At 43.1% G+C, this 25,009-nt stretch overlaps 5 protein-coding genes across 6 annotated transcripts; 4 read left to right on the top strand and 1 right to left on the bottom strand.

Moving 5' to 3' along the window:
• The first annotated feature begins 409 nt into the window (after positions 1–409).
• On the top strand, positions 410–4,351 carry LOC124193549 (solute carrier family 15 member 2-like). The gene is made up of 15 exons (XM_046587429.1): positions 410–714; positions 1,089–1,138; positions 1,227–1,305; positions 1,383–1,524; positions 1,582–1,665; positions 1,733–2,007; positions 2,083–2,165; positions 2,244–2,411; positions 2,478–2,726; positions 2,800–3,173; positions 3,240–3,416; positions 3,483–3,591; positions 3,648–3,776; positions 3,862–3,984; positions 4,063–4,351. The coding sequence occupies exons 1-15, from the start codon at positions 486–488 to the stop codon at positions 4,276–4,278; spliced, it is 2,487 nt and encodes an 828-aa protein (XP_046443385.1). The 5' UTR covers positions 410–485; the 3' UTR covers positions 4,279–4,351.
• Positions 3,860–5,842, bottom strand: LOC124193555 (phosphotriesterase-related protein-like). Its single transcript, XM_046587444.1, has 5 exons — positions 5,693–5,842; positions 5,111–5,620; positions 4,885–5,049; positions 4,605–4,822; positions 3,860–4,535 (listed from the first exon to the last, which is right to left on the bottom strand). Exons 1-5 carry the CDS (start codon positions 5,742–5,744, stop codon positions 4,401–4,403), a joined length of 1,080 nt encoding a protein of 359 aa, XP_046443400.1. The 5' UTR covers positions 5,745–5,842; the 3' UTR covers positions 3,860–4,400.
• Positions 5,843–5,876: 34 nt separating this feature from the next.
• On the top strand, positions 5,877–10,233 carry LOC124193552 (N-alpha-acetyltransferase 35, NatC auxiliary subunit-like). Its single transcript, XM_046587441.1, has 12 exons — positions 5,877–6,064; positions 6,129–6,326; positions 6,389–6,566; positions 6,624–6,801; positions 6,865–7,060; positions 7,130–7,314; positions 7,378–7,728; positions 7,796–7,974; positions 8,306–8,561; positions 8,945–9,097; positions 9,213–9,344; positions 9,460–10,233. The coding sequence occupies exons 1-12, from the start codon at positions 5,995–5,997 to the stop codon at positions 9,598–9,600; spliced, it is 2,217 nt and encodes a 738-aa protein (XP_046443397.1). The 5' UTR covers positions 5,877–5,994; the 3' UTR covers positions 9,601–10,233.
• Positions 10,234–11,533: 1,300 nt separating this feature from the next.
• On the top strand, positions 11,534–16,230 carry LOC124193554 (chitin deacetylase 1-like). Its single transcript, XM_046587443.1, has 11 exons — positions 11,534–12,029; positions 12,147–12,311; positions 12,413–12,517; positions 12,634–12,783; positions 12,872–12,987; positions 13,061–13,149; positions 13,210–13,329; positions 13,422–13,773; positions 13,867–14,037; positions 14,109–14,240; positions 14,318–16,230. The coding sequence occupies exons 1-11, from the start codon at positions 11,972–11,974 to the stop codon at positions 14,462–14,464; spliced, it is 1,605 nt and encodes a 534-aa protein (XP_046443399.1). The 5' UTR covers positions 11,534–11,971; the 3' UTR covers positions 14,465–16,230.
• Positions 16,231–16,520: 290 nt separating this feature from the next.
• LOC124193548 (protein masquerade-like) lies at positions 16,521–24,840 on the top strand. 2 transcript variants are annotated; one of them, XM_046587428.1, is made up of 18 exons: positions 16,521–16,656; positions 16,735–16,856; positions 16,945–17,076; positions 17,171–17,288; positions 19,142–19,355; positions 20,510–20,769; positions 20,837–20,981; positions 21,045–21,493; positions 21,564–21,650; positions 21,720–22,332; positions 22,398–22,568; positions 22,651–22,783; positions 22,879–23,075; positions 23,178–23,361; positions 23,432–23,491; positions 23,568–23,785; positions 23,859–24,013; positions 24,084–24,840. In XM_046587428.1, the coding sequence occupies exons 6-18, from the start codon at positions 20,632–20,634 to the stop codon at positions 24,249–24,251; spliced, it is 2,718 nt and encodes a 905-aa protein (XP_046443384.1). In that variant the 5' UTR covers positions 16,521–16,656; positions 16,735–16,856; positions 16,945–17,076; positions 17,171–17,288; positions 19,142–19,355; positions 20,510–20,631; the 3' UTR covers positions 24,252–24,840. The 2 variants fall into 2 exon arrangements, with proteins under 2 accessions (XP_046443384.1, XP_046443383.1); XM_046587427.1 differs by lacking the exons at positions 16,521–16,656; positions 16,735–16,856; positions 16,945–17,076; positions 17,171–17,288 and having other exon boundaries at positions 18,260–19,355.
• The last annotated feature ends 169 nt before the right edge of the window (positions 24,841–25,009 follow it).

Consider the following 25,009-nt stretch of genomic DNA (forward strand, 5'->3'; position numbering starts at 1 on the left):
AATTACGACTAAACAAGTGGTAAAGAAATGGGGTTTGGGGTAGCAATTGATCTTTGTTCCAAGTCCTTGTTTGTGTTATTTTCACGGACTCTAAAAATGTTTCCATCCGGATTGTGACGTAGGTTTAGGTCGATAGTCCGATTCCATCACGAATGCTTAAGTGATAGCGCAACAAACGTCATAGTATTCCGTATATATTTAATAACTTATTTTGGTTATCGTGTGAACTATATATGCTGAGGTTACATAGGATTAAAGCGTGGTGCTGATGCCCCTGTTGTTGGAGCAGTGGATACAGAAAATCGTTCAAACCGCTCGAGTGTCACAGAGTAAATTCCCCCTTATCTCGTTGTCTAGAGCCTCAGCTATTTGATAAAAAAGTACAGAATACTATTACCGTTCCTATACCGATTGATTAGTATGACGGTTATAGAATCGCTTGTCTAAGTCGCATTGGAGTCAGTGGGAGACAGACGCTTGACATCATGAGCCGTAAATCGTCTATCTCCTCAAAGGAGGATGTTCCAGTTGTTCCAGAAATCCAGGATGCGCCATCCACCCAGGATGCTCCAGCAACCCAAGATGCGCCAGCAACTCTAGATGCGCCAGCAACCCAGGATGCGCCAGTAACCCAGGATGCGCCATCAACCGAAAAAGCTGCTCCTCCACCTTATGAAGAACCCAAGAAAGAATTGCCACCAACTGAACTTACTCGTAATTATCTACCATTATTCTTAATTATTTAAATGATTCGGAGCCCAATAGATATTTGAATTTGATGAGTAGTTGTCAGAAAACAAGCTTTGCGGATTTTAAAAAAACCATCCGAAAATGTGTTAGTTTCCAAACATAATTTCCCCTAAACTTGTATTGATCCGTAATGGAGATACGCAATATCTTTATCACATTTTTTCTGGGTTTTTTCGTGCGCCAACTCAGTGGCAACAAACTTGGAGGAGGAAAAACAGTTTTAATCGTAGAAAGTATCAAAGTAGCCGTTGTAATATAGATAGCCCCGAGTGTTTTCCATTTTGTAATATCAAACGGCAATCTTTGATTAAATAGACGTCGATTTATTTTTGTGACAGATGTAGTTGAGAAACCGTCGCTGGACCTTGAACAACCCGATAAGAATGTGGTAAGTGTTGGAAGAGAAAAAAAAAAACTTGTGCGTATTGGAGCTGGTCAGATGTCACACACATAATGATACACAATTTAATCTGCAGAAATTGAAGTACCCCAAATCGGTGTTTTTCATCATCGTCAACGAATTTTGTGAAAGATTCAATTACTATGGCATGAAAAGTGAGTCTACATGTTATTACCGCCTTTATTTTAAATTTGTTTCTAACAACACCTTCTTCCCGCCAATTGCCATTTAGCCGTCTTGACGCTCTACATGAGGAATGTTCTCAATTTCTCTGAAGACAAAGCCACCGTCCTGTATCACACTTTCCTTATGCTTTGCTACTTTACACCTATCCCGGGCGCAATCGTGGCCGACACTTACCTTGGCAAATTCAAGTTAGCATCCATCTTATACATTGCAATAACTAACACATTAACTGGTTTAATTTGCAGAACAATCGCAATCCTATCGTGCGTGTACGCCTTCGGAAGCGTCTTGCTCGCCGTTGCGGCTATTCCAAATTTCCTTCCGCAAACGTAAGGGATCATCTTTTTTCTTTGATTACGAATTTTAAATTGAAGCTATTTTACTGTCTCATTATAGTGGGTTCTCCATGACGGGCTTACTCATTATTGCAATCGGGACTGGCGGGATCAAACCTTGCGTGTCGGCCTTTGGCGGTGATCAATTCGTCCGACCTCAGCAAGACAAGCAGCTCGAGCAATTCTTTTCTGTCTTTTACTTTGCAATCAACGCTGGATCTCTGATTTCGACGTTCATTACTCCGATCCTTCGAGAGGACGTTCAATGTTTTGGGGACGACACTTGCTATCCTTTGGCTTTCGGGGTGCCTGCATTGCTCATGATTGTCGCTGTTGGTAAAGTGGGACTTCATATTCGACAATAACGATCAGGAAGATTGAATTAACATTCTTTTCTTAATCATATCTTAGTCATCTTCATCTCTGGTAAATCGCTCTACACCATCAGGAAACCGGAGGGTAACATCATGGGAGAATTCTTCAAATGCATCGGGGTATCAATTTAACGATAATTCTATACCCTCTCTAGTGAATTTGAATATTAATCCACTTTTTCCAAATTCAATACATAGCATGCCATTAGTCGCAAATGGAAGGCCAAAGGCGAGAAACACGATCATTGGTTGGATTTCGCGTCTGACAAATTCGACAAAAAGTTTATTGAAGACGTCAAGCGAGTGTTGTCCGTCGGATTCGTTTTCATTCCTCTTCCCGTCTTTTGGGCCCTGTACGATCAGCAGGTATAGTTCAACTTGATTGAAGACTATCTGTTCTCGCAAATGAATCATTTGATTTCATCATTTTAGGGTTCACGTTGGACGTTCCAAGCTACGCGCATGAACGGAGATCTGGGCGGAGGCGTCGTATTGAAGCCCGACCAAATGCAAATCATCAACCCGCTTCTCATTTTAATTTTGGTTCCTCTCTTTGAAACTGTGATCTACCCGTGCTTTAAAAAGAGCGGCATCTTAACACCTCTCCGGAGAATCGGTTGCGGTCTCGTTTTGTGTGGCCTATCGTTTGTCATTTCTGGTTTCGTTGAAATCGCTCTCGAGGTAATCACGTTCATTTCCGGTTAGCGCCCAATAATATTAATGATAATTTATTTTATTATTTTTTTTATTTCAGCCCACGTATGCAACTATACCGGGTGACGGTCTCATGCAACTCAACTTCATCAACACCCTGCCTTGTACAGTCAAAGTAGTATATGGAGTTTCCGAAAAAATTGGAAATATTGAGCTTCAAGGAAATATGTACGAATTCGTGCAAGACTTGGAGGCAGAACAAGATATTATTGTTAGGGCCTTCTTGGATAATCCGGACTGTGCCAGTTACACCAAATTTGACAACATAGACACTGGAGAAGTGAGTCTAGGAACAGGAAATGGAACGCAAGGCTACTCGGTCTTGATCACCGGTCGCGATAAAAATTTGACAATAACTCGGCTAAACGAAGCAGAACAGCTGGAAAAATCCAATACTGGGGATCCATATGTAGCGTGAGTGATCAAAGACTTGAAACTTTTGGTTGAATTGCTAAAATATTGCTAACTGATGGATTTCAGATTTTTTCTGGACGATCCGTCATTCACCGAATATTCCGGATCGAGCATAAAGATGCGACAGGAAAAATCTAAAAAAAAAATCTTTGAATATACTTATGTTTTAAACGTCACCGCCGAAACTACACCTGATGTAGACAGCATAGTGCAAACCGAATATCAAAATACCGAAATTGGAACGTAAGTTTACAAATGACTAGTGATTGCTGACTGTGAACAATTAACGTTAATATTTTGTTTTTCCAGCTACGATTTGACCCTAAACGAAGCAAATATTGGGAAAATAGAAAATCTCATTCAAGGCGGCGTGTACAGAATTATAATTACAAAAGCGCTGAACGGAACTGATTACTACGTATTCTGAATTTTTAACTTTTCTGCTTACTTTCATCTAATTTGACTTTTTGCTAGAATGTGATGCCTGTGCAAGTCACACCACCAAACAGTGTCAATATCCTCTGGCTACTTCCGCAATATTTTGTCGTGACCATCGGAGAGGTTATGTTTTCCGTTACTGGGCTTACCTTTTCGTATTCTCAGGTAGGTCCACCTAATAGATCAGTAATTCATCAATCCTTATGGATTATATGTTTTTGGTATGTTTCTAACGTTGTACGACGTCTAGGCGCCCATTAGCATGAAAGCAGTCATGCAGGCCATTTGGTTAATGGTGGTAGCCTTTGGTAATTTGATTGATATCATTGTGATCGCAGTTCAGTCCGGTGCAACCGGCGAGGGTATGAGTCAGGTGAGTTTCTCAAGCTTTACTGCAAATTATCACGACTTTTACCTCAAATTCGGCTGAAATTTTGATTGAAATATGTAGGCGAGTGAATTCTTCATGTTTGCCGGCATCATGGGAATAGCGGTCGTATTATTTACGCTCATGTCGTGGAATTATAAATACGTCGAAGAAATTAAAATTGAAGACGAGAAAAAGCGCCTGTCTGCGGTACCAAGTCATAAGAGTGATTCTTCATCTTCGTCTTCTTCCGATTCCGACGACGAGAAAGGAAAAGAAAACAAGGGCTTTTCCGAATAAATGTATAATTTGCATGAAAATACTTTAAACAAATAAATAACTAGCCCACTGGTATGCTAGCACTACCAAACTATTCGACGAACAAAAATTTGTTAAACTGCGTAATTTAGTTCATTTTAAGTTCACAAATAAGTTAGCCAACGGAATGGATTTTCAACCAAAATTTTTTCTAAAGAGGAATTGTCTATGCCTCTCTGAAGAATCCTTGGTACAATATTCTCCAATATGTGACTATATCCATGGCCTCCAAATTTAACCTGTAAAATATGGGAAATTGTGAACGTTAATAAATTAAAACTAAAAAAAAGCTATTAAGCTCATAAAACCAGTCGATGTTTTGTGTGGATATCATGAGATATCAGAAGTTTATCTCCGTAGCCTTCAACAATCAGCTGATAAAGGCGATTTATTCGTTGCGCATCGCTAGGCATGTCAATCTGGCCGTTCAGTTGATAGTGTGAGCACTCGACACCAAACAGATCAAACTCCAAGTATGAACCCATGGCAGCGAAATCAAATACATGTTCGTCCTGAATCAAAGTTCCTATAATAAAATGTGTTTAGAATAAGATAATATTGTGAGAAAATAACTTGAAAAAATGTTACTGTCTAAATGACATAGAGACACTTGATCCGCCTTCCCTCCCGCCTCTAGAAAATGTCTGAGAACTTGAGCAGGCGACGCTGGATTCCGTCCCGGATGAATGGAAACTGGGCACTTGAGTTCATTTTGAACTATAGCGGCGGCTTCTAAAACGCGCTTTTCAAAATCTAATAACAAGTAATTATTATTTCAAATCGTTTCTCTTTAATAGTAATTTGTAGTTCGTACTGTGAATGGGATAAGAGCATCCGATTTCTCCGATTAGCCCGCATCTTATCGCGGGTGCTTCTAGGCATCCTTCGGTCTGTTCTGTTCGCATTACTTCAGCCAGTTTCTCGATGGGCTCAACAAAAAGCTTGGAATCCTGTGAAGCTGCTACATAGTATCCAGTTCCAGCTATGATGTTGATTCCAGTAAGAAGACTCACATCATAGAGAAACTGTGCCTTTCGAGAAATTCCATGAGTAGTACATTCTACAATTGAGCCCCCACCAACTGAATGATAGTGCTTCATTTCAGCAATAATGGCTTGCTCACACTCAGTGCCATTCAGATGGAGGTTTGGTTGATGGCTGTATGGGTTATAACGGATCCAGCCCAAAGTTTCCATGGAAAATGGCAATGTAGATTTATGAACATCAGTTTCAATAGGTTTAACAAAAGCAACATCAAAATTCATTGATAAATGCTCATGAACCATTGTTTTTCCTAGAGCTGAAGGAGGTATAACTCCTGTGACTGTTTAAATACAGCAAACATTCACCATTTATGTATAATTAGCTATCTTAAATTTGTTAAGTGTTCACCAACCTGTTTGAACTTTTCCAGAAAGTGATAAATTATTTATAGGAATAACCTCCATTTCATTTATGCGTAGAGAAAATCTGAAACACCAATAATAGTGATACACTGATACGATTCAATAGAGCTAAATTCTTTTTGACGTTTAAACTAATGTAAACATTGCAAACAATAGGTATGTTATGTTTGTCACGGTCGCTAGGTGGCTACCAACGATCAGCTGGTCCGCGGAATCGACAGGACCTTTTTGAGGAAGTTATTTTGTTGGTATTTTTTGTTCTTTTAATTCCTTCGGGATTTTAGAATTTAAAATGGCCCGTCCTCCTGAAGTTGTATATTCTTGGACAGATATAACCAGTGATTTCAAAGCTTCAGTCAAAGGTAAATTGTGTACCACAACTTTGCCCATGTTGATCAGTCGTAAACCCTCACATGCTCTCTCTAGACTTGGAATTGGGAGAATTAGCCCATGATGACTTGTTTGGTTTGTTTGAAGCCATGTCTGCAATTGAGATGATGGACCCCAAAATGGATGCTGGAATGCATCAGACTACCAATGGCACCAAAAAAATTCTCAGCTTTGATCAAGCTGTGAAAGCCGAGAAACTGGAACTGAAAAAAGTCAATCCCGAACAGTTTATAGGTACACAGACAATAATAATTTTTTTTTTAAATTATCTTTTGTTACCATAATTTTGTAAATAGGCATTGTTGATAACAGTATAGCCTGCCTAGTCACATGGCTTGAAGGTCACTCATTAGCTCAAACAGTGTTTATTAATCTCTATGCACAACATCCTCAAAAGATTGAAGACCGAAATTTGAAGGCCTTCATAACCATTTTTCTCAAAGTAGTTGATCTCATCAAAGACTACATCAACCAGTGAGTGTCATCTTAGTGAATGAAAATTTTGTAGTAACAAAGGATTTTTCTATTTAGAGCATCAGTGTTTGAAGAGGAAGACTTTCAGCCTTTGGTTTATGGATTCAAACTAGCATCTGATGTTCCAGAAGCAAAAGCTTTAGCCTTAATCAAAGAAAGTGAAGAAGATTTGATGAAAGAAATTAAAAATTTTTCACCCTCAAGTTCATCAATTGAGGAATCCCAGGAAATGAAGGTACTCAGCCATTTATTATCAGTTTCAGATTATTATTGCAAATTTACCATTTCTATTATGTAGGAGATTAGCGCAGTCCATACCCGATTACGTTTCTTTCGGCATTTCTATCAACTGTTATTGAAATTTAATCGTCGAGAATCACCTAATGCAACTGTTAATGCCAACTCATTAATTGAAGACATCCTAAAATCTACCCATGTTTGTCGCGAAGCCTTAAACTCATGTTTACAGACGATCTCTCTAGGCTCAGGATACGGTAATTATATTATATAAACTTACTTCGTCGTTTTCCCTTGGAATCCAATTTGTTACTTCTTTTGAACAGGAGCCGACGAAATTGAAATTATGGGATTTGAGCCTCAAGTTAACCAACGGCTCTTACCACCCACATTTCCACGATATACCCAACTGCGTTCTCGAACTGATGCCATCAACAATTTAATCCAGTTAATGGACCGCTTGAAAGCAATGTGTAAAATCAAAGATCACACGAATTTCCATTCTGCTTTGGTAAATTATCTTTTAGACATTCTTTTCAAAAGGGAGTTTCCAACACAGTTATTCTTTGTTTAGGATTTTTTCTATAACATCGGCCGACAGCGGCCACCACCTTGCGTGTTGTCCCGGTCATTGTTACAGCTTCTCTATATCCCGCTATGCAACCGAGTATTTGGTCAGCAACCCCTGACAGAAGTTCTTCAAGAAGCAGCCCGGATATTCATCGCACCACCTGCATTGACTGGCGGCTTGGGTTTGGTTGCTGGTACTCAGCAGCACAATCAGGTTCAAGAGTGTATCGACCAGCTGTTCCAACAATGTGTTCGACCGATGGGCTCCTTGGTTCAAATTGCTGGCCATAATTTAGCTCGCCAACGGGATAAATTCGGACATATTTTGCAAGATCTAGCTGCTCTCCAGGAAGAAGTAATATTGCACTTTTCAACTTAAATGGGCTTTACCCAATAATTAATTGTGTTCCCCCTCTTGCAAGGCTGACAAAGTGGATGCATATCTGCATACAATCTCCCTGCAGACGGACAGCGGGCGTTCTCACTTGGCCTGCCTCGGTACTTGGGTCCTTTTGCACACGCTACGGACAATGATTCAGTATTTGTTCTCTGGATTCGAGCTCTCTCTGTACAGCGTCTACGAGTATCATTACATCTTTTGGTACGTATCGATCATAGTAGTAATCGGCCAAAGGGAAACTTCATTAGCGGCTCCGTGAGAGCTTGAGATTGATTTTTCCCGTTTATGGATGAGTTGTTAATTTATGTGTGTGGCTCATGCTGATAGTTTCGCTTTGGGGGGTTTTCCTTTCTTCATTTACACAACTTTTGTACAAAGTAGGAGGAGGATTATAAAGAAAGAGAGGCCAAACTAACGGTTTCCACACACACACCGCGGTTGAGTGCCCCCTGTCTAGTCATAAATATGGGATGAATGTTTCCGATGTTCCGGTCGAATCGTTTATTTTGGTTTTTTCGTATTCGTGTGCTAGGTATCTCTACGAATTTCTCTACGGATGGCTGATATCGGCTTACAACCGAGCCGATTCTTTTTTGACGGAGCATCAGTCGATGGCCGAATATCTGAAGAGCAAAGGCAAGGCGGCTAACGCTACCAACAAGAAAGGAGGTCAGAGTGGCAACGGCAAGAACAAGAAGAAGAAGGAACGTAGCGCTACCGCTCGACCCTACGCCAAGGAAATTGCCTATTGCCAAGCCGTCCAGTCTATGTGTGGGGGCTATTATAAGGTAAAGATGGCCAACTCACGGTCCATCGTCCCCGTTTCTTCCTTTTTGCCCAGCATTGTAAATCTACCCGCATGCCTTATAAGGAATGACATAACTCTTGCACTTATCCCTAAAGCTGCGGATGCTCCTTTTTTCTCCATCAAATAAAAAAGAAAAAATCAGAGACAAACAAACAACACACGTAACATGGGTACAGTATACAGTTACGTGTACCCTATGCGTGACCCAGTCTGCTGTGGTGGTTATAATCTTTGGACTTTATTTTTGTTTGTTTCTTTGGCTGAGAGAAAAAGGTGAAGGTATCCCACTGTTTCTTGTGGGTGGTTTGGAAATATGGTAAAATTCCTTTCTCGAAATGTGAATATTACTGCGCTCTTTTTCAGGCGATGGTGGCCATGGATTTGGAGGGGAAGATTCGTCGCCCGCGGACCGAGTTTGACGATGAGCGCGTCCGTTATGAGCACCGTTTTGCTGCACTGGGCCAAGTGTCAACGCCGCCACTCGTCCCATATGTGCAGTTCAAGGAAATGACTAAAGTAGGAAACCAGCATATGAAAGAAAGACTATATGCCCTTGACGAAAGACAAAAGATAATCATCTCAAACTGTTTCTAACGGATTTTCTGTCGTCCTCCGTGTGATCGATTAACAGCTGGAGTTCAACGCCACCGACGAGAATGATAAAGCATCGCATGCGTCCAACCTCTACGCGACGGCTTGCAGGCATTTCCATCATGCGGCAACGATTCTGACGGCTTTAACCGGCCAATCCAATGATGAAAACGTACACGAACAGTTTCTTTTACGGTTTTCCTTACCGCCAACTCAAAAATGGGATAACGCCATTACAATTTTTTCTTTGTCTTTTCTTTTTGTTTTCACGCGCGTTTCTACTTCAGGTGACATCGTTGATTCGTGTCTGTAAAACTAATTGCGTCGTCATGCGACTGCTGGCTGGTGGGCATCGCCGTGAAGGAGCGTCCGGGCCGCAGTTTGACTTTACAGTTCATCCGCACTTACCCATCGTCAAAGTCACCTAGTTCGAAGACAAGAATGGAGGACGAATTTTGATTGCAATGCGCAGAAGAAGAAGAAAAAGAAGCTCGACCGAACGACCCCCAGTCCCCCATATCGTTTTGACATGCCTTCATGTGAAGTGGTACGTTATAATTCAGAATGCATCCGGTTAAAGAAATTAAAAGAAAAAAAAAACTTAAAGCAAAACGCAAACATTCAAACAAACAAAAATAAATGTTTTTTGTTGTTGATTGACAATGTTGACTAATCCGCCTTGTAAGCCGCCAATCAAGCGATGTGAAAATTGAGACACAATTTGAGTTGGTTGCATAGTGGAAGGAGAATGGAAGCTTCTGGGAAAGTGTCACGTCATTTTTCTTTGCAAACGAGACGGAGCTTTCTCTGTCCACAATGTCAATTTTTGGCTTTCCACTTTGCGGTGGCTAACGTCTTGCACAGCGTCCAATGTACCGTGGCCATTAGCGCGATATCAAGTCCAGTTTTGTAACAAGGTAGGACTAGATCGAGTAAGAAGGAGACGAGCATCTGTTTTTTTTATCATCCTCTCTTGCTCTGCGGCCAATTATTATTAGATTGTTGTTTATTTGTAACTTTTCTTTCCTCGTGGGTGATTACTACACGAATTGTCCGAACAATTTTTTTTCTCTCTACACGTTTCGTACGTACGTACTACAAAACCTCATTTATGTGTCATTCGGCCCTTCGACTTTGCTCCGAAATTTTCTCCTTTTTTTTTTTATCCCCCCTCTCCCGAAGAAGGCGTCCCTCCACTTTGTTACTTTGGGGTTCATTGGCCTTCTCTCCTGCGATGCTGGGAGAAGATGTGGAGCGTCACGAAGCTGCCCCAGCCGCCCAAAAACTCCTCGCCCGACCGCTGAGGAACCAGGAGGGCCCGGTTTGTTGTTTCATTATTTCCTTCCTCGTTTACCTTCTTTTTTTCTTTTTCATTTGTTTTGTTTTGGGGTTTTCAAAGGAAAAGAAAGAGAGGGAAAAAAACAGGTTTTCTTAACATCGAGTTATTACTCTTTTTTTTTGTTTCTTCCTCCGTCCGTCTCTTTCTCTCTCTTCGTGTTTTTCTTGTTATAATCTTCTCACTTCAACTAGGGAGCCGGTACCGGTGTTTACCGACAGAACGGCTTTTTACCTTCACCCCTGGAGGAAGAGGACAATGGCCCTTTCTCGCGTTTTTTTATTCATTTCATTTTTTATATTTCTAATTTGGTTTTCATGTCTTCAAGTTATTTGTTGCATGATGGTTCTGATAAGTTTTCCTCTTTTCTCCTTTTTTTTTTATGACATTAGAGAACTCGAATTACTTGCGCCCAGTCGAATCTTCTCTCTATTTATCTATCAACGATCCCTCAATTAAAGTAGGTCACTGGAACTGGAAAAAACCGAAAGATATGTGTCGTCCAAATGCAATCTCTCGTGTTTACCTGTTTACCTGTTTACTTTGCGCAAGTCTCGGGTTTCTTCGTCAGTTTTCCTTTTCAGTTTTGATGTGACTTTTTTTTTTTAAATCTATTTAAGGTATAACTAGATAAACAAACGACCGCTGTGTAGAGGAAAGGTGAAGGAAGGAAGAAATGGAACGCAGAGGGTCGGGGCGGCCGGCCAGCCCTGCCTAGGGTAAATGTTTATGTTTATCTTTTTACTGACCAAAAAAGTTAGCACTGTTAAAAGCGGAGCCCAAATCGATTTGTGGCCGAATGATATCATCACCTTGTTTCCCACCGAGGGCATTCTGTCGTCACGCCGGTTATTCATTCCAATTTTTTCACGTTTCAGGTCCTGATTACACGGGATTATTCGGTCACATTTACTACAGTATATAGCCAGGCCCCGTTCGGTTATAAGTTAATCGTTAACGTCATTTCTCGGGTGTTATTCTTAGCTTATAAAGTTGCTCTTCCGTGGCCCGGCGCGTCTTGTGCGCTGCGTGTGTGGGTTGGTTCGAGATGAGGAGGAACCAGCGCGCGGAGAATCGCCGGGCCATGACCGATGGAAGCCTCATGTGCGTGAGGCCATCGATGCGGTGGTGTTCTAGTCACCGCTGTCTACCACCAAAGCCACCGCCGCCTCCTCCTCTTTTTCCTCCCGCCTCCCTCTTTGTTCCTCCCTCCTTTTTTTTTACTCCTCCTTCTCCCGCTCACGGGGTAGTAAGTTTGCTAACCTTCATCTAGGCCAGTAGGTAACCCACATCAAAGCTCATCCATATAGGAGACGCAGCCAATGCGCCAAGACAGTCAGTCTTCCACTCAGCTCTGAACGGAGCACACATTGCAACGGGCGCTACTCCCGATTCGAATGTGCTGTGACTGTTGAACGTCATCCTCCATCAGATCGGCGGCACGAGTTGCGTGAAGTTGCAAAATGGTGTCCACTGCGTGGTCCGTTGTGGTTCTAGTTGCAATTCTTCTTCAGCTCACCTGTAAGTAGTGGCTACATTTCATTCATTATTTTGGGTTTTTTTAAAATTTCATTTGGATTTGTTTGGGTTGCAACTTGTGGAATTTGATTTTAATTGACGTGACAAAATGAATTGAAGGGTCCTCACCTGTGCCGGACGAGAACCATCCACTGTTGCGCAATAAGCGCCAGGTACGCAACGGCATCCGGTGTATGAACAATGGCAAATTCTACCGAAATCCAGATCGGGAAAAGGCGAAAATGTGGTCGACGGGTGAATGCGCAAAGTACTACCTTTGCATAGGTAATTATCAAAATCCACAATTTAGTTTTCACCGATTTTTCTTTTTCTTTTCTTTTTTACAACTGTACAACTCACGAATCTTTTCATTTTTTAATGAATAGAAAACGAAGTATTTGAATTCAAGTGCTCGACGGGTTTGCTGTTCGATATCGTCCGGCAAATTTGCGATTTTAAGGCGAAAGTCGACAATTGCGACGTCAACACAGGTTTGTCCGCTTTCCAATCGTTTCTTGTTTTGAAATTTTTTGGCGTTGGTAGGAAATGAAGTCGTTGGTCAGGAATTGAAACTTCTTCTCCTTAAATTTCTTTTGTGAACTTGCAGAAGCCGCCTTGCCTAAACCACTTCTCAACACTCCGGAACCCATCTGCCCGGTCAATGAGCTGGCCTGCGCTGACGGGACTTGTCTGAACAGCGACCTATTTTGCGACGGACATGCCGACTGCGTGGATGGTAGCGACGAAGGATGGTGCGGTTAGTCGGACGGTTGTGATGGGTGATTAGTCATGGAACATTTCTCTCTAATGTCTTTTCTTTTGGTTTATTTTTATCATCCATTCAGACGCGGACAATGATCCGAATGCGGCCGGGCGCTGCGACTACGCCAACTGCACTTTGCCCAACTGCTTCTGCAGTGTCGACGGAACACTCATTCCAGGCAATCTCGAAGCCAATCAAGTACGTAGCGGTAGAGACTCAATTTCTTGGGAATCTCCAGTTCTTGACGTTTTGATTTATTTGTGTGAACTAGGTCCCGCAAATGGTCACCATCACGTTCGACGACGCGGTTAACGGCGAGAACTGGGATTTATATCTCAACAAACTTTTCATCCCCGAGCGGTAAGTTCAGTCACCTCGTTGTAACGGAGAACAGATTTTGATGGTTTCGTTCTTCAACAGTAAAAATCCTAACGGCTGTCCCATCCACGCCACGTTCTACATCAGTCACGAATACAACAACTACCAGCATGTTCAGAAATTGTGGAACGCCGGACACGAAATTGCAGCCCACTCGATTACGTGAGTTTCAGGCATCAATCATAATTAATAAGGGAGGGGAAAAAAGACGACTGAATTTTAATCTTAATTATTTGTTCATTTGCTAATCATAGTCACCGACAACCAGAGAATTGGTGGTCGACCAACGCCACTATTGAGGACTGGTTTGATGAGATGGTCGGCCAGGCCAACATCATCAACCGATTCGCTGGAGTTCACATGGAGGATATCCGCGGAATCCGCGTTCCATTTTTGCGAGTCGGCTGGAACCGCCAGTTTCTCATGATGAAAGAATTTGGCTTCGTGTACGACGCCAGTATGGCGGCTCCTCTCAGCGATCCGCCCCTGTGGCCCTACACGCTCGACTACAAGATGCCGCACGGCTGTGTCGGCACCGGACAGCGCTGCCCCAGCCGCAGTTTTCCGGGTATTTGGGAAATGGTCCTCAACCAATTGGAAGTCGAGGTTTGTGCATTTCAACATATTGGCACAGCTCCCTTCTGGCGTTGACACAAATTTGTTTGTTTTTGTTTTGTTTCATTTTTAAATGATGACTAGGAGTACTCGTGCGCTATGGTGGATTCTTGTCCGTCTCACGGGTCGGAAGATGAAGTCTACGAAATGCTGATGCACAATTTCAAGCGCCATTACAACACGAACCGCGCTCCTTTCGGTCTCTACTTCCACACGATTTGGTTCAAAAAGCGAATTAACTTGCGCGCCTTCCAGGTAACGCCACCTAGCGGTAGTTGAGCTCAATGCGTCCCGTGTTTTTAAAATTCGATCTCTTCTCGATGCAGCGATTCCTCGAGGAAATGATCCGCATGCCGGATGTCTGGGTCGTTAATAATTGGGAGGCCATCCAGTGGATGCAGAGGCCGACGCCAATCAACGCGCTGAGTCAATTCGATCCCTGGAAATGCAAGCCAACGGTTCGTAGCTTTTTGCTCTCCTGTTCTTAATTCCAGCTTTTCTAATTCAAACAATATTTTGTCGGAACTCGTGTTAGGTCCCGCCTGAAGACAAAGCCTGCAACATTGGCCGTGCCTGCAAATTGCAATCGCGTGCGCTAAGAGGCGATCGCTATCTCCACACTTGCACCGAATGCCCCCAAGTTTACCCTTGGATCAAGAACGAATTCGGTTTGGATATTTAAGCGACGACTCTGCGAATCGTTCCTTTGGTATCCTTGTCCAGCAAACTTGCTCCTACGCGGCAGTTTGCAAATTATTTCTTTTCCTTCCATAGTCATTAATGAAACCATTTTATTAAATTTTTTTTTGGGAGCGACGGGTGATTGATAACCCCCCCACAAGTCATCAGACCATCTATTCCTCCCACGATTATTCATATCCATCCTTTTTATCAAAATCGCCAGTATTTATTTACGGACGGTGCAGGTTCGCCGATCCAGTCCTATTCAACAAGATTTGATTTCCTATTTTCTTCTCCGTTGACAGAGCGCCGAGGTTTTCTCATGGCACGTTGATTGACACGTTCCAGTACTTTTCGTGCGCGATCGTTGACGGATCAATGACATTTTTCCCAAAAAAACAAACTGACTAAGAGACATTTATTTATTACTCTCGACGTATGACTAGACTCGACTCGACTGTTTTGACTGTTTGACGAATTTTAAACTTTTTCTTGGTTTTCCAGTTTTACCCACATACCCCCCACTGTATTTACTGCCATTTGACTAACCGACTGGCTTTGCGTTTATCCCAATTGACTTTACGATTGAAGGGAAGACATCATCGTTGCTTGTTTAAAAATTTCCCTTCTCCGTTTTCCAGAGGAGAGTGGGCTTGCAGCATGACTGGGTTGGCACTTCCTTCTCTTTCTCAAGCGAGACTTGGTTTTATTTTTGTTTTCATTTCTGAATTTCATTCGGGTGAAACGAGGATAACTTTGTTATTTGACCATGAGAACTCGACCGAAAGACTTTTGACGTTTTGGGCGTGACGAAGCGACGCTTTTAATTCATGACATTTTGACTGAGAACCGAATCTAAAATGGAACACTGACCGACAGTTCATTCCCCCTACAACAACACAATGTGTCCGGATCACGGGGATGTTTGACTATCTGACAATTGACTTGACGCTCGCCGTGACGTTTCACTCTTTTCACTGGTACCTGACGGAATACTCTACGCTGGCCGTTTTTCTTCATTCAAAACGACGACGCAAACAAATATTCGTGACTATTAAAAAAAGACTGACTTTGACGACACCGAAACCCACCCAAACATTCCCGACTAATAACGTGACTGACTGACTGACTGACTTATAATCTTGACTGGACATACTCTGAACGAAACTGGGTGACAGGTTCCTAATTTTCAGACGATCTTTTACTTGGACCAAAAGACCTTTGACTGACTTACCAAGACGTGACTGTGACTATCTAGACTGACGACTTTGCGACCCTTTTGACTGAAAAATAAACGCGACCGATCGTATAACTCTGACCGGATGACTAGCGAGTTGTAACATCTCGACGATGCGACTCTTTCGGAACGACACCCACCGCTTGTCTGCTTCACATGTTTTATTGACTTTGACTTGACTTGCACTTCTAAATGAATTAAGACAAAAAAAAAACCATGACAAAAAAACAAACAAAAAAAAAAAGACTGTGACAAATATCTCCATCGTATATATTGACGTTTGAATACAAATATTTACTTTCCCCCCATCAATTTTGGACTTACGAATGACTTTCGACTTACGACGCGACTCAAACTTAACTTATCACGAGATTTCTGGATGTTTTTCGACTTGTTTGACGTGAAGATCTAGGCCAAGACGGAGGTGAACTACATGATAATGCTGAGACCGGGGGCCATCAAATTTACCGTAACCCGACGCCCGACTTGCCTCAAAGGCACTAACCCAGACTTGGAGAACAATTTACAAACAAAAAATAACTGATTGCGCACAGCAGCCTGCAACTGAATGCACCAAAAGTTCTTTTTTGGCTTGTGAACTTTGACGCTATAATTACGGTTGTGTCTTTTGCCTGGGCCACAGCCAATTAACAAAAAAATATCCTGACATACTTAACAATGCCAACTGCGTAGAATGATTGCCCGAGGTAAATGATCCTGCATTCCTCCGTGCCCGGGTCGTCAGACTCGTTATTATGCTCTTTACGTTTGATGAGAATTTACAACCCATTCGCAATCCCAAAGTTTCTTTTGTTAACCGAAACTATTGTGTTGTTTTGAAAAGTCGCAAAAATACTGAAAGAATGACTGGTCTGAAAACCATTTTTATGTCTTGGCTCTTGCTGTATTTCCTTGACTTTGGCAGAGGATGTTGATTGACTTAAAATCTCTCGATGGTACGAACATATGCTCATCTCTCGTTATTTGTTTTTTATTATTTTTTAAATCCAAAGGTATAATTTCTGTGCTTGCAGGTATATGTGAAACATAAACCGGGATCAACAATCCCGGAAACGAGCTATACACAAGCGGTATTAGAAAGAAAAAAAGAAAAAAAACTTTCCCATTGAAAAAGAATTGAGAAATGCTCGATAGGGTAACGCAATACTTTTTTTCTTAGTATAAGCCCTGCTGTTTCTCTCTTATATTTTTTATCTCTTTCCCCCCCGAAAAAAAAACATTAGGTGATGGAAGTCTAGAGAAGAGCCCAAGAAAAGACTAACAATGTGACACGGTTGTCGAAGAGGACCTTGAACCTTATTATATTCCAGCAGTAGAGAGACGAAGCAGTGGAAAGTGCGACGGATTTTTTTGAGGTAGGATAGCGGGGGTTTTCCTTTTTTTAATTTATTTTCTCTACTAGCTTCCTTGATGATGGTCTCATCTCTGCTTCTTTTTTTGGGTCCGAAGGTATGAGACCCTAACCTAACGGGACCTCAAAACAGGAGGGGGCTTGAAAAGCGAGTTGGGGGGGAAGACAACAACGCAGAGCAGGGATCCTTTCAGGTGGAATGCAATTCACAGTGTTGTAAGTATGCTTTGCTTTGCTCTCTCTCTCTCTCTCTTCTCTTTTCTGTCTTATAAGGGAAAATGAAGGTGGGCGAGTGAGAAAGATGTGGGAAGGTAGGCTGCGTCTATCCGCCGTCCCCATCATCATACCGTTCATAACACCGTTAGTTCTCATCTCCGACTGGCCTTTACCAGATTGCCTTGTTTGAAATAGAACAGCCTGGAAGAATCTTCTTTCACATCTCCCAGCTTCAAATTGCCATCTGCTGATTGGCATTTTGGTTTGGTGGTCCTTAGCTTTTTGTTTTCCCAATTAGAAAAGTTTGAATGTCTCGCCAGCAACCAGCAGAATGCGCGTGTCTGTAGATATAGAGTTCCGGACGATGCCGGAAGAGATTGTGTGGCGACTTCCTGATTCAGTTGCGTCTTCTAACTCTTAAGTTTTTTTTCGGCTGGGAAAAGCATCTTTTTAAAAGTCTGCCCATTTTTTTGTTTCTTTTTCGCACCTGTTCTGCAGCTGCCGGTAGAGAATTATCCGTGATACGTTATCAGATGATTATAAAGACCCGGTGCAGCAGGGGGCTTCCTTCTTCGCCAAACCCACGCTCACGAGAAAACAAACAAAAAACAACCAAAACGTATAGTCGATGAAAAAAGAATCTGAAACGGTAAAACTATAAGTGGGATGTTTTGTTCTCTTCTGTCCCAGATAGGAGGCCCCTGAAATTAAATTTAGAGCTTAAGAAAAAAAAACAAAAAAAAACGGGGTATGCATTCAAGTTGTGTGAACGGACAGTTCTTAATTGAGTTGGCCAGCAGAGAATCATTTGCAACTTGTGAAATTCTCCTCTAAAGATTTTTAAGGTACAATTTGTTGGCTGGAAGAAAATGATGAGAGCTTATAGCCAGTCTGCGACGAGTTTGTCATGGCGCCGAGTGTAGCAGCCCAACACCACCTCCTCTTCTGTGGTGCACACATTTACCTGTGTGTGTCCAAACTCTACCTGCGAGTAGGAAGGCGAAAACGAGTGCGAGAGAGAGAGAGTGGGTAAAGAGTCGAGAAAGAGAAGAGCATTCCTCCGTTGCCTCCTCTTTGGAAGATTGTCAGTTGTGGGAGGAGTTAAATCGATGAGGTGAACTAACGGGTCGGGATGTTTCAGTTCAGCAGACTTCTCCAGAGTTATTGCACACGTTTCTTTCGTTTGGATCAAACACATTTCCCCTCGACGACGGTATAGGCGACGACTACGGGTCCTTTGGCGCACCAAAAATCCAGCACACACACACACACACGGTACAACGGGCGCTCACCATCGTCCAGTCGACTTTGAAATTCACTTGAAGACGAGCGCACTTTCACACGAGTCGCTCCAGTCGTCTTCTCTCGTTCGTGCCGATCGTGACGTTCTTCCAACTATTCCTCCGCTCGGCTTTGATTATCGATTGGTTTAGATTCACAGTCCGGCCATCGTTTTGCTAAACAGAAAAAAAATGTGCTAAGGGAAATAGTTGAGGACTGGCATCAACTTTTTTTTCGTTTTGAAATTCTTCTCTCTCTCCCCACCACCAAAAAATTGACGTCAAGTTGCACATTCGTGAATCGTGACGTTCGTGAACTCCTTCGTTCTTCCAGTGCGTTTTTTTGTTTCGTTTGTTTTCTTCACTCCCGGTTGCCTTCAGTTGGACGCATTGAAATCCCGCCGCTGGGTAGAAGAAGAAGAAGAAGAAGAAAAAGACAAAGTTGTTTTTTTGTAATAAAGTCGAATCAACTTCTTCACGATCATCATCATGCGCTGGACTATTGGCCTCTTGACGGTCATAACCTTGACCTTAACTTGGTCTCAGCTGATGACGATTTCTGCTGCTCAACAGAAGCTCCAGCAGCAGTCTACGTCCGGACCGGAGTCATTGACCTCACCGAGTCCATCCGATGTTGTTGGTGCTGGCAGCACCGCCGGCTCCTCCACCACGGCCACCGCTAAGGCGAACCCCACCATCACCACTACCGGTACGCCAACAGCCAGCGATGCCAAGGCCCAGCAGCCATCACCTACCCCCGGAAGCCTCGCCAGCAGTTTGCTTTCTGGTATTATTCTTAGCAATTATTATTATTATCCCATTTTCTTCTTCTGGCTGCTTCTATTTGGGAGGTTGCCATTAATCACGCGTGCGGTTTCATTTGGCTCGTCCAGGTGCCCACCCAGGAAAAGAAGCCAGGCTTCTTTTCCTTGCTGATGCGTTAACTTTTATTTTAAGGTTATTCAAGTATTTGATGCGTATCGCTCTAGTCCAATGGATCCGACCGGTTGGTTCAATGATGTTGGAGACGAAAAACACGCACCCATAGAAAAAAGGGAAACAGCTGACCGTTTCACTTGACGAAGTTTTCGTTTTATTTTCAAAGTATTTTTAGAAAACATCAGTTGAATAGTAAATAAGCTACTAGGGAAGTTGACATGTTCAATGAATGATGCATGACGGAATCCAACCGGATAAAGCAGGTCCTTAACTTTATTTTTGAAGCTTCCGCATTTTCTTCCGTGTTGGCGTAGTACATATCCCCGTTTGAACTCTTTTTATTTCTTAACCATTTCCAAACAATCCAACCTCAATTTTCTCTTTCTCTGTTGGGGGCCGGATGTCCTGGATGTCTTCACTTCTCCTCCTTTTTGGGTGCTGTCCCGTTAGACCCCCCCGTAGAATATCAAAGAAATGCAATGACGTCCGCCATCAGTGTGTTACGTAATAAAACAAACAAAACCGAAAATGCAGACCGATGACACCCGAAAAAAGAAAAGATCTCCAAGACATTGCAATTCGCTTCCTGCCTTCGGGTTTTTGCGTGACTGCCTTTAGCAGTAGTCCGTGCAACCTCAAACGCTGCACCTGACGTCCTTATTCCCATCTCGCACCTTATTGCCAACGTCTAGTCCAGCAGCGGAATTATTTTTTTACCTTGCTTTTGATCGGAGAGCGTTTAAAGAAAAATACGTCGTAACTCACGCTTCACTGGCCCAGAATAAGAAAAACAAAAACTTAACAATAGACGTGATATAATATAAAAGGGGAGAGAGACTACGGGCGGATATTTTTAATGGTTTGGTGAGAATGGGGGAGGGTGGCGAGACATAAAAAAAAAAGAAATACCGAAAATGGAATGTCTGTTGTTGTTGTTGTTGCGGACGCACGGAAGTCAACGACCTCTCTTTCTAACTCTGCCGTAATATAATTGATTTACAGGTCTTTTCGATACCATCACATCGACTTCCAAGAGTAAGGATTGCCCGGGCAGATGCGTCCACGTATTGGCTGCTCTCCTCTGCGAGAAAGTCTTGGAAAATGTGACGTGCTCGGAAAATTCGATGAGATGTTGCGTCGAGAACCGGCCTTCACCGCCCGCACGTTCCGTCACCACCACCAAATCTCCCATCGCTGTGAATGCTACGTCGACAGCCATTCCGTCTACAACAACAGCGGCTGCAACAACAACAACCACCAAGGTGAATAAACCATTTTCCGTCATTGAAGTTGTCATTTTTTTTTCAAATTCTTTCTTTTGTTTCGCAGAAGGTGGAAACGACAACTGCAGTCCCCACTACGACGACAACAAAGGCGACAACAACAGCCGCGCCAACAACAACTACAACAACCACCACCACTACCACCACCACCACCACTACGCCCAAGCCGACAACTACGACCACCACGACAAGTAATTGATTGATTCAAAAATGTTACTTGAAATGTTATTCATTATTGACGTCAAATGATATAGCAACAACAACAAAGGCACCAACCACCACGACAACAACGACCAAACCGACTACGACTACCACCAAGGCTCCCAGTACAACTACAACAACCGCCAAACCGATCAGCACAACTACCACGGCTAAACCGACGACAAAAGCGACCGCCGTTACATCCGACCCCAAAGTTGAGGAGGCCGAAGATGTTGGCGACGACGAAGAAGTGCTCAAAGCTTCTGAGGTTGGCTCTCTACGTATCTGCCCGGGAGTCTGTGTGGCCACACGCATTTCCGACTATTGCGAAGCCGTTCTTAATGTCGATGGACTCTGCAAGACGGCCATGAAATGCTGCGTCACCAAGTCACTCTTTGGCGAATCTGAACCACCACCAGAATTGGTGATTTTGAACGAAGCCAGCTCTGTGGCTCCGTCTACCTCGGAAGCATCTACAACCACTTCGACAACAACAACAACAGTAAGGGAAACCCCAAAGGATCGATTTTTCTTGCCGATTCTTAATATTTGTAATAATTCTCTTAATGAAGGTTCGTCCCACAACGACAACAACGCGTCCCCGACCGAAATCTACAACCACTGCCACTCCAGCAGCTGGTGACGACAAACGCTGCAAAGTATTTGAACCTAAATGCTCGTTTATTAAATCGACAACATTTTCACGAATTGAATTTGTTGTTTAACAGGGCACTTGTGTGACTGGATTCTTCTCGTATCTCTGCGATTTCATCGACTCAAAAGCAGTTTGTGCCAACGGGGGCAAATGTTGCATCAGCCGTCGTGAGGGAAGCGGAGGAATAAGCGAACAGAAAACCAATAACGTGACTGCGCCGACTTCAGGAGCTCGTCCTGCTCCTAGCAGTTCAAAGCCATCTGCAGTAACATCGACCACTGCTCGACCTACCACCGCTAAACCTAAAGCAACAACTACTACCACTACAGCCACTCCTTCGACGACAACCACCGCACAACCTAAACGTTGTCCAGGTGTCTGCTTGCCAGGATTGATGTCCGCTTTTTGTTCCAAACCGTCCGTCGTCGTCAACAACCCTCCCAATCTCTGCGAGCGTGGCTCCATTTGCTGCGACTCCAAGACCCGCGATTCTGCTCCTCAATCGGGTGGGTCCGGATCCAATTCAGGATCTGGCGGATCGACGAACAACAGACCGTCCCGACCACCCACCAAAGCACCTGCTTCCGCCATGTCTGATCTGTTGAACAATCCGTTGACCACTTTGTTGGCTGGACCACTGCTGAGCAGCCTGGCCGGCGCTGCTATGAATCAACGACCGTCATCTGGTAGATATAGAATTAAAACCATCAATTTTTACCGGAATGTGTGAATTGTTACGTGAATTCTTTAGGTGGAGATAAGTCGGACGCGGCACCGCAAAGACCCCAGTCGACTGGAAATCGTACGCCGTCAACGACCACGACGACCACAACGACAACAACCAGCGCTCCCCAAGTGGTCGACACCCGACCTTATTGTCCAGGCACTTGCATGGCTCCCATTCTCTCCTTCTCTTGCTTCAGTAAGTTTCCAGGATTTTCAATTGGGGATACACGTACTGTGTAACGCGATTGTTTAATTATCCAATTTATTTTTTCTTCCAGGCAATGCCGAAATTACCGACTTGTTCCGCTGTCCGAGTTCCAAAGTCGTTTGCTGCGCTCAAAAATCAGCCATTCGCGAATTGAAACCGTCGTCCGGCGTTTCCGTGGAAGTGCCTCAATCCGAATTCTCACGGTATGGCAAGCAAACAAACAATCAACCTTAATTTACTCCGCACTTGAAGGTCCGTTTGGACATTAACGATCGATATTGTTTTCGAAAAACAACAGACCGGGAGGAACATTTAGACCTCCGCCAATGGTTCGTCCAGGCACAGCTGTTGCAACACCTCCTCAACAGCTGCCACCGCAACAGGCCACCTCATCTGGACCTCGTCCGTCTGTTCACAGGCCGCTCCCCAACAGCAAATTCGTTTGCGGTGTCAAGGGTAACCATCGAGAACTCCGTGAATTGTCCGTCATTGAGAGTAAGTTTTACCTTTTACAGAGTGTTTTCCTAATATTGGATTGATTTGTCTAAAGAAAGTTTAAATAATCATTTGTGTAACTTTTGACTTTTTGTTCCGCAGACGACAACGCCACTACTACGTTGAGCTCAGGCTTCCGCCAGGCTCGTGTTGTTGGAGGAAACGATGCTCTACCCGGTGAATATTGTTGGCAAGTTGCTTTGATCAACTCGTTGAATCAGTACTTGTGCGGAGGTGCTTTGATTGGAACCCAGTGGGTCCTGACAGCCGCTCATTGCGTCACCAAGTAAGGTTTTCCCCATTCATTGTTGGCAATCGAAATGTTATTAAAATTGAGTTATGCTTTTAAATAACAGTATCGTCCGTTCCGGTGATGCAATCTACGTTCGCGTAGGAGACCACGACTTGACAAGCCGGTGGGTTTAATTGTTTGGTTATCTACGTAATTGTGGTATCGATGAATTCAAGATGAAAATGTCTGAATTTGAATAGATATGGAAGCCCTGGTGCTCAGACATTGCGCGTAGCCACAACTTACATTCACCACAATCACAACAGCCAGACCCTGGACAACGATATCGCCCTGCTCAAACTGCAAGGCCAGGCTGAACTCAAACCAGGTGTTTGCATCATTTGCTTGCCATCAAGAGGCTCTGTCCCAGAGACGGGTCGTCGATGCACAGTCACTGGTTACGGATACATGGGAGAAAGTAAGTCGCTTTTCATTTAGGCGGTTTAAAAGTTAAAGAATCATCATTAACTGATTGGCGTTCTTTTCTATAGCTGGGCCCATTCCATTGCGAGTCAGAGAGGCCGATGTTCCTATCGTCAGCGAAGGCGAATGCGTTAGACAAATCAACGCTGTGACTGAAAAGATTTTCATTATGCCAGCGTCTAGTTTCTGCGCCGGTGGAGAGGCCGGCAACGATGCCTGTCAGGTAAAACTCAGCCAAAATGAAATCAAAGGAAGAAATCTATTAATTTTTTGGGAAATTTTCATATTTACAGGGTGATGGCGGAGGTCCTTTGGTCTGTGAAGATGAAGGCTATTATGAATTGAGTGGTTTGGTTAGCTGGGGTTTCGGCTGCGGTCGTGCTCAGGTTCCCGGCGTTTACGTCAAAGTGTCTTCCTTCATCAGCTGGATCAATCAGATTATTAGTGTCAACAATGTGTAGCTGATAGATTTGCTGGTTTGATCGCGCTCTTCTTACTGTCGAGACGAAAGAAGTAGCAAAGCACGTTCACTTTTCCGCATCGTCACTCTAGTTGTGTTTATTCATGTAAACTTTAAATGAAGAACGAAACACGCCATCAGAGGATCGATGAGGTTCACTTGATCACCTAGTTATTTCGTTATTTCGTTTCCGGGATTCACGCTCTTTGCATTGGTTATGGGCTACCACCATCTATGTCTACATATCTTTATTAAGCACATCATTATTTTTGGTTTGACGAGAACCCCCGTTTTACCCTTTATTTATTTATTTTTCGTCGAAAACGTTTGTGGTTAATCTACATGTTTATTTAAAATAATTTTCGATGGCTGTAACCGCGGTGACGTTGTGTCTTGTTAATCGGGAGGGATTTCGAAAGAAATAATGTTTTAATAGTAAATTTGGAAAGTTCTACAGCATCAAGCACAATTCATTTTCTTATCCATTCCCCCCCCCCTCCCCCAGTGTTTATTTCGTGTCTCACTTTATTTATGAAAATATTCCTTGCAAAGTATCATGTTAATGTCATAAATACAACAGTTGAATGAAAGATTTTAAAAATAAATATTCAATCCTTTATCTAAATAAGTCCTACATGTCGACTCGAATTTAGAGGAAAATTTTTTTTTAAATTAATTCCAAGACACTTAAAAAAAATATAATCGTTTTCTTTTGCAGGTTAAAAAACAAGTAACAGACAAATTTGGCGCTGTGCCCGA

The sequence above is a fragment of the Daphnia pulex genome, chromosome 5, assembly GCF_021134715.1.
Source record: "Daphnia pulex isolate KAP4 chromosome 5, ASM2113471v1".
Lineage (NCBI taxonomy): Eukaryota > Metazoa > Arthropoda > Branchiopoda > Diplostraca > Daphniidae > Daphnia > Daphnia pulex.

Coding starts and splice junctions, on each gene's coding strand:
- LOC124193549 (XM_046587429.1), top strand. CDS start 486: ATGAGCCGTAAATCGTCTATCTCCTCAAAGGAGGATGTTCCAGTTGTT. Junction 1,525..1,581: donor ACTTACCTTGGCAAATTCAA/GTTAGCATCCAT, acceptor TTTAATTTGCAG/AACAATCGCAATCCTATCGT. Junction 3,417..3,482: donor CAAAATACCGAAATTGGAAC/GTAAGTTTACAA, acceptor TTGTTTTTCCAG/CTACGATTTGACCCTAAACG.
- LOC124193555 (XM_046587444.1), bottom strand. CDS start 5,744: ATGGAGGTTATTCCTATAAATAATTTATCACTTTCTGGAAAAGTTCAA. Junction 5,621..5,692: donor TTCTGGAAAAGTTCAAACAG/GTTGGTGAACAC, acceptor GTATTTAAACAG/TCACAGGAGTTATACCTCCT. Junction 4,536..4,604: donor TCCACACAAAACATCGACTG/GTTTTATGAGCT, acceptor CATATTTTACAG/GTTAAATTTGGAGGCCATGG.
- LOC124193552 (XM_046587441.1), top strand. CDS start 5,995: ATGGCCCGTCCTCCTGAAGTTGTATATTCTTGGACAGATATAACCAGT. Junction 6,327..6,388: donor CAATCCCGAACAGTTTATAG/GTACACAGACAA, acceptor TTTTGTAAATAG/GCATTGTTGATAACAGTATA. Junction 7,975..8,305: donor GAGTATCATTACATCTTTTG/GTACGTATCGAT, acceptor TTCGTGTGCTAG/GTATCTCTACGAATTTCTCT.
- LOC124193554 (XM_046587443.1), top strand. CDS start 11,972: ATGGTGTCCACTGCGTGGTCCGTTGTGGTTCTAGTTGCAATTCTTCTT. Junction 12,312..12,412: donor AAAGTACTACCTTTGCATAG/GTAATTATCAAA, acceptor TTTAATGAATAG/AAAACGAAGTATTTGAATTC. Junction 14,241..14,317: donor CCTGGAAATGCAAGCCAACG/GTTCGTAGCTTT, acceptor AACTCGTGTTAG/GTCCCGCCTGAAGACAAAGC.
- LOC124193548 (XM_046587427.1), top strand. CDS start 19,058: ATGCGCTGGACTATTGGCCTCTTGACGGTCATAACCTTGACCTTAACT. Junction 21,651..21,719: donor GTGACGACAAACGCTGCAAA/GTATTTGAACCT, acceptor GTTGTTTAACAG/GGCACTTGTGTGACTGGATT. Junction 22,569..22,650: donor TCTCTCCTTCTCTTGCTTCA/GTAAGTTTCCAG, acceptor TTTTTCTTCCAG/GCAATGCCGAAATTACCGAC.